This window comes from Solea senegalensis, unplaced genomic scaffold (assembly GCF_019176455.1).
Source record: "Solea senegalensis isolate Sse05_10M unplaced genomic scaffold, IFAPA_SoseM_1 scf7180000016449, whole genome shotgun sequence".
In the NCBI taxonomy this organism is placed as follows: Eukaryota; Metazoa; Chordata; class Actinopteri; order Pleuronectiformes; family Soleidae; genus Solea; species Solea senegalensis.
In genome coordinates, this window is record NW_025321800.1 from 117,501 (window position 1) to 125,172 (window position 7,672).

Sequence of the window (7,672 nt, forward strand, 5' to 3'; positions counted from 1 at the left end):
CAGCGGTGATTTGGAACAATATGTAGCACAAACTTAGAAAAACCTCGCGTTGTGTTTCAATCAATATTATCAAATACTTTTAAAAGCGCACACATAATTATAAAGCACAGCATGAAACGAACGTATAATTCACTTCACTAAAAGGTGAGTTATTATTTAGTTTTGTTTATTTTCTATGGAAAACGAAGCGCTGTGTTAGCAGTTAGCACAGTTAGCCTGTTCAGTCAGACTTCTGTGACCAAACCTCTTTGAAAATTCTCTTGTTTTAGGATTAACATTGTTTGTTAATCCTAAAACAACCAGACAAGACTCGCCATTTTCCAGAGTTCATGTCGGTCTGTAGGTTTAATCGGATTAAAGGACGTGACAAATGAATCTCGTCTTGTCAAACAAAATCTCTCTGTTGTGATTTGATGCTCGACAGCTCCCCCTCATGAACAGTGGAAGAGTGAAATAAGCTAAATAGCTAGAAAGTATTTCTTGTGATATTAATAGTTTTCAGTTGTGTCGTTAACTGTTTCAATAAAGTTTATGCGCTAGGATTGATTAAATATCTTTAATATGTCTAAAAATTAGCCTTTTACTGGAGTTTAGATCTGTATATAACTCATATTTAGATCTGTGTATAAACTCATATTTAGATCTGTGTATAAACTCATATTTAGATCTGTATATAAACTCATATTTAGATCTGTATATAAACTCATATTTAGATCTGTATATAAACTCATATTTAGATCTGAATATAAACTCATATTTAGATCTGTATATAAACTCATATTTAGATCTGTATATAAACTCATATTTAGATCTGTATATAAACTCATATTTAGATCTGAATATAAACTCATATTTAGATCTGTATATAAACTCATATTTAGATCTGTATATAAACTCATATTTAGATCTGTATATGAACTCATATTTAGATCTGTATATAAACTCATATTTAGATCTGTATATAAACTCATATTTAGATCTGTATATAAACTCATATTTAGATCTGAATATAAACTCATATTTAGATCTGTATATAAACTCATATTTAGATCTGTATATAAACTCATATTTAGATCTGTATATAAACTCATATTTAGATCTGTATATAAACTCATATTTAGATCTGTATATAAACTCATATTTAGATCTGTATATAAACTCATATTTAGATCTGTATATAAACTCATATTTAGATCTGTATATAAACTCATATTTAGACCTGTATATAAACTCATATTTAGACCTGTATATAAACCCATATTGAGATCTGTATATAAACTCATATTTAGATCTGTATATAAACTCATATTTAGATCTGAATATAAACTCATATTTAGATCTGAATATAAACTCATATTTAGATCTGTATATAAACTCATATTTAGATCTGTATATAAACTCATATTTAGATCTGTATATAAACTCATATTTAGATCTGAATATAAACTCATATTTAGATCTGTATATAAACTCATATTTAGATCTGTATATAAACTCATATTTAGATCTGTATATAAACTCATATTTAGACCTGTATATAAACTCATATTTAGATCTGTATATAAACTCATATTTAGACCTGTAAAACTCATATTTAGATCACTATTTATCAGAATATAACTCATTATATAAACTCACATTTAGATCTGAATATAAACTCACATTTAGATCTGTATATAAACTCATATTTAGACCTGTATATAAACTCATATTTAGACCTGTATATAAACTCATATTTAGATCTCAATCTTTAATATGAAAAGCTTTTTCTTTAACTCCTATTCTTGCGTCAGAATATTATTATGTGATCAAAACATTCACTCAGTTCATCTTGGTGAATTTCTGTTTTCATGATAATTGCGCGTACAGAGAACTGTTAATATTTCACATGACCACGTCTCACCAACGTACAGTCCGAGTGATTTATTTTGAAGCGCTACGAGGTTCTGGAACGTTTAGTACATCGTACTAAACCTCGTTATTTTAAATGATTTCATCAAGATTCTTGTTTTTCCAGTGGAACATTCTTATTAACCGGTTTTTCGTGATATGACTTATAATCACGTTTTTGGTTAAATTATTTAATCTGTTTTTGCTGAATTTTGTATTCACATTTTCTGAAAAGCTGATAAAAAACATACTAAATCAAGTTTGTGAACTGACAGAATAACATTACTCTGTCAGGATAATTGTGAATAGGGCTGCAAAGGTTATTAGATTAATCATCAACTATTTTGAGTTTAAGTGGCTTCTACTTACTTTCTGTGATTTTTCATCTTAAATGTGAATATTTTCTTCTTTCTGTGATTTTTCAGCTTAAATGTGAATATTTTCTACTTTCTGTGATTTTTCATCTTAAATGTGAATATTTTCTTCTTTCTGTGATTTTTCAGCTTAAATGTGAATAATGATTTTCAGCTGTGATTTTTTCTGTGATTTTTCAGCTTAAATGTGAATATGTCAGAATATTTTTCTGTGATTTTTCAGCTTAAATGTGAATATTTTCTACTTTCTGTGATTTTTCAGCTTAAATGTGAATATTTTCTACTTTCTGTGATTTTTCAGCTTAAATGTGAATATTTTCTTCTTTCTGTGATTTTCATCTTAAATGTGAATATTTTCTACTTTCTGTGATTTTTTCATCTTAAATGTGAATATTTTTCTTTTTCTGTGATTTTTCAGCTTAAATGTGAATATTTTCTACTTTCTGTGATTTTTCAGCTTAAATGTGAATATTTTCTACTTTCTGTGATTTTTCAGCTTAAATGTGAATATTTTCTACTTTCTGTGATTTTTCAGCTTCTTAAATTTGAATATTTATATCTAATGTGTATATATAGTTACTTTGCTCCATAAAACGATGAAGAAATGATTCAAACTTAATCATTTTGGTTTGTGGACAAAAACAAGACGTTTGAAAACGTCATCATTTGCACATTTGACAAACACTGATCAATATTTTTACACATTTTCTGACATTTTATGGACCAAATTTTTTATTAATTATAAAATAAAATAAAAGATAATTACAGCCCTAATTGTGACACAAATATTCTCAGTTAATACATTTATTTGTATCTGTGTTGGTCACCGTGGTCAGTTAAATCTCTCTCTGCTGTTCAGTCACTCGTGTTCTAGTGATTTTTCTGTGCCGTGGTTTCTCAGCAGCTCCAGGTCACAGTGAAGTGGACTCCTCAGCCCTCAGACGCAGTCATGCCTCAGAAGGTGCAGAAAAAGGCGCAGACGTCTCACTACATGGAGCTGGGAGCTGGTTATCAGTACTGGCCTGTTCTGGCACCTCGAGGCATCAGACTGTACACGTATGAGCAGATCCCTGTGTTTCTCAGAGAAAACCCTTACATCACAGACGGATACAGAGCCTACCTGCCCTCCAGACTCTGCATCAGCAGGTTTTTATTATCTTTCTTTATCCAAATGCTCAGTGTCGTCATTGTTTTAATCAGCGTTTGTTATTGAATAATGGATTTATATAAAACTCAGCTCAGTGTTTCTTTATTTCAGACCAAACAAAAAGAGCAAAATCATTTCATTTTTATTTTATATAACCTTTATTTACACCACAGAAGTCAAGTATACATAAAATGTACAGAGTACAGTGTAAAATCACATCATCTGCACATTTTAACACAACAATTACAACCTGACTAACTTCACTTTTCCAAATCGTAAATCAGTCGGATTTAATATGTTTATATATATATATATATATATATATATATATATATATATATATATATATATATATGCATATATGTGTATATATATATATATGTGTATATATATATATATATATATATATATATATATAGACAGTATAAATGTATATGTTTTGTTTTCTCTTTAAATCATTACAGAAACATTTACAACACAGTAATGTTTAGATCCAGAAGTGAATTAGTCATTTATATGATGCTTTTCATTTAAGAAATGTAAGCATATTTATTTAGCTGAGCTTTTTTAATTTAAAAAAATAGAACAAAGACATTTAAAAAAGAATGAAATCACACAGAGAAATATTCATAAACCACATAATCGGAGAGCTCATGCTGTTAATATTGGTCAGTGTAAATGTATAATTAATTACATCATGTGGAAATATAGAAGATATTCACATCATATCAAATTTAAAATCAACTTTTGACTTGTGTTGTTTGTAATAAATAAACATCTGATTATAAACTACATTTAAATATGTTTTTGATGGAGTCTGATTACTGATTGATGATATAAATGAGGTTAGTGTCTGATGTGACTGTTGTTTTAAACTCCTCAGCCTCTTCATTCTGTCCAATGAGACAGTGAATATCTGGAGTCATTTGCTCGGTTTCCTGCTCTTCTTCTGTCTCGGCGTCTACAACATGGCGTCCGTGCTGCCGGCACTCGGCGCCTCCAGAGAAGATTACGTCATCTACTCCATCGGACTCTTCTGTTTCCAGGTACATGACTTTACATGAGTTCACTCACATGTTAATACATCACTGTTTGAAGAACTGAGCCGCTGCTTCAGCTTCTCTGTCACATGACATGGATCAAGTGGTCTGTTCAGTTGTGTGAGTGAAACTGTGAGAAAACCATGGATACTGAGACACTGGAGTAAAAGTCTGAGGCTCAGAAACATGTGAAGACCAACCTGAGACACAGAAGCTGGGTCTCCTTTAAAACAAAATGGCTGCCAACAGAGACACAAGGAAAAAAAAGCAGATTTTTATTCACTTAACGAAAGACTTGCGTCATAAAATCTACGTCAGTTCAAGTCTACGATACGTTCGCGTCTTTATCTCACTGTGAGACAGAAGTCTGTAAAGCACTCACTCTCCCACACCAGCAGCTCCTGTGTCCCTGCAGCTAAAATCACTGATTTTCTCTCTGAGGTTTGGTGTGAGTTTATAAACTGTGTCTCTGGTGTCTCTCCTGTCTCATGTCTCTGGTGTCTCAGGTGTGTCTCCTGTGTTCCGCGTGTTATCACGTCTTCTGCTGTCACCGCTCAGAGAAAACTGCTCGCCGCTGGATGGCGCTGGACTGCGCTGGCGTGTCCGTCGGAATCCTGGGTTGTTACGTCCCCGGACTCTTCTACACCTTCTACTGCAACAACGTGAGTTCATTGACGTGTTTCCCGTTGCCATGGTTACACTGAGGCAGATGTTTGTCACTTCCTGTTTTAGTCTCAAAACATGACGTGGATTTTAAATGAATAATTAAAATTATTATTTAAAACAATAATCTGAATTAATTCCATATTCAATATGAAAAGATGAATTTAAACAACATGCAAATGTCATGTAACGGTTAAAAAAGATTAAAATAAAGAGATTAGTTATGAGATTTTATTGATTTAGTTTTTGTTTTCTAAATCTCAAGAATATATTTTTCATGTAATCGTCAGTTTGTGTTAATGTTTAGACAGAGAAGTCAGTGATTTATGTATTTGATGCTTTTAATATAAGAATAGAAATGTATTTATTTAGCAAATTGTCAAAAAGCTGCTTGATTTATTTATTTATTTACAAAAATCTGAGTTCATTTATAAATGACAAAAGAATCAAAAGAAAATGATTCTAGAGGAGCTGCAAATAACTAATACTTGATTTAAAGATCCATTTATTAATTAGTGGTTTGATGACGATCTCAAACGTTTCAATGATTTCTTTGTTTTTATGACGCAAAGAAAAGAAAAATCTTCATGTTTAAGAAGCTGGAAAATCAAAGAAACTAAAGTGATTAATTCAGTCATGGATTAATAACCTTTTCTTCATTGCAGTCACTGATTCCTGTAAATCACTCAAATGCTTGTTTCTCTGGTGATTGAGGAAATGATTTATATTGTTTAATCATAATTTAATATAACTATAAGACATCCATAAATGACTTAATTTAATATATATTTTAATATAATGGCATACATTTTTGTGTTGAATTTAAATTATATTACTCACTTCCAAACCAAAATAGTAATGAAAAACAATTCAGATAAAAGCTGCAAAGGCTGTCATTTATTTATTCTATTATTTATTGATCAGTGTTTTATACTCATTAATTCTACATAAATGCAACGTTTTCATTGTTGCTTTCATTATTATTCTCCTTTTTAACACGTGTGAAAAACAAAGAGTTTCTGTGTTTGATGCTTGTTGCTGTAAAGACGTCGTTGTCTCTGGAGACTCTTCTTCATCATCATCATCATCATCATCATCATCAGCAGCAGCAGCAGCAGCAGCAGTAACTTGAGTAATTGATTAAAGCTGAAGCGGCGCCACCGTCTGGCTCAGCGAGTGACTCATTGTTCCTGGTGAATAAGCGACACGACACCTTCTCTGCGCTCGTCGTTTGGAATCCAGCCTCCGATGACACAAGCCAGTTTCAGTTCCTCATTCCAGCCGCCCACCACCCTGTTTCTTCTTTTCTGTTTTTTTAAACTTGGCCGCGCTCCTCGCTGCTCGCTTTCCCCCGCATATTGGAAGCGCCGGGTTATTTTGCCCCAGAACGCAGCAGAAATCTGCTCCAGCTCAAACCAGATGGCCGCGTTCACGGCGCCGTCCGTCACTCCTGTTCCCGACCATATGACGCTCGCGAGTCTGCGCCGCGTCTCGGTGCGAAGGCCCGTGTCCGTGCCAAGACTGGGGCTCCACTGCTGGTTGGTGCTCTCCTGCGGGACGCCAAGTCCCCAAGGAGAAAACTGCTTTTTATATTTAGAAAAAGCAAAGTGGGTCTCTGAGACGCTCCGTGTCTGTGGAGGAAAGAACACGGTGTCTGTTCTGTGCTCGGCTTCTTTTCTCTGGGAGAAATTTGGCTGCCGTCGCTCGACGCAAGGCCTCGTTTTTCTGCCTCGTTTCTTCTGGTGCAAATTTATTCACTGTGAAATTCAGCAGGACTCAACACATGAGGACGTGTGACTGGACCGAGGCCTGGATCCACACAGACGGACAGAAGGGACGGAGACGAGGCCGTCCAGACTTTAACACTTTACACAGAAAGACTTTACGTCCCCACTCTCTCTGGACTGTGATAAACACTCTTTTACTTTAACAACAATAAATAACAATAGTTTACTTTTTACATGAGATTCATGAAACCTGATTTATTCAGAATCACGTTTGACGTTTGAGCACAAAAGCAACTGAAACAGAATCTTTACATTATTAAAATTTATGAAACTAAAAGAAGAGACTTTTATTTAATCTGAATGTAAAGTAATCTTCAAAATGGTAAGAAACTAAACTATGTAATCATGATCCTTTTTTTTTTTTGCTTTAAAAAGTTTAAATATTTCAATTCTACATGTCGTCACAGTGTTTGTGTTGCAGGATTAACAGAATTAACAGGATTAATTTAGCTCAGAACAATTAATGCCTCAATGTTAGTATTACATTTTTATTTGGAATTCTTTTTAAATATCTATTAAGAGAGTTGGAAATAAATGAGTCTATTTTGATCAATTTAGAGCTGAAACATGATTATTTTCATAATTAATGAGTTATTTAATCTGTCATTTTTCAGCTTCTTAAATGTAAATATTTTCTACTTTCTGTCATTTTTCAGCTTCTTAAATGTGAATATTTTCTACTTTCTGTCATTTTTCAGCTTCTTAAATGTGAATATTTTCTACTTTCTGTCATTTTTCAGCTTCTTAAATGTGAATATTTTCTACTTTCTG

The 7,672-nt window shown here is 32.7% G+C and overlaps 1 protein-coding gene across 2 annotated transcripts; it reads left to right on the forward strand.

The window, feature by feature from the left end:
* Window positions 1–4: 4 nt before the first annotated feature.
* On the forward strand, window positions 5–7,280 carry LOC122763080 (progestin and adipoQ receptor family member 3-like). Of its 2 annotated transcripts, none has more exons than XM_044018189.1 (5): window positions 5–144; window positions 3,169–3,410; window positions 4,295–4,457; window positions 4,958–5,113; window positions 6,161–7,280. In XM_044018189.1, the coding sequence occupies exons 2-5, from the start codon at window positions 3,214–3,216 to the stop codon at window positions 6,239–6,241; spliced, it is 597 nt and encodes a 198-aa protein (XP_043874124.1). In that variant the 5' UTR covers window positions 5–144; window positions 3,169–3,213; the 3' UTR covers window positions 6,242–7,280. The 2 variants fall into 2 exon arrangements, with proteins under 2 accessions (XP_043874124.1, XP_043874123.1); XM_044018188.1 differs by having other exon boundaries at window positions 3,166–3,410; window positions 6,161–7,279.
* The last annotated feature ends 392 nt before the right edge of the window (window positions 7,281–7,672 follow it).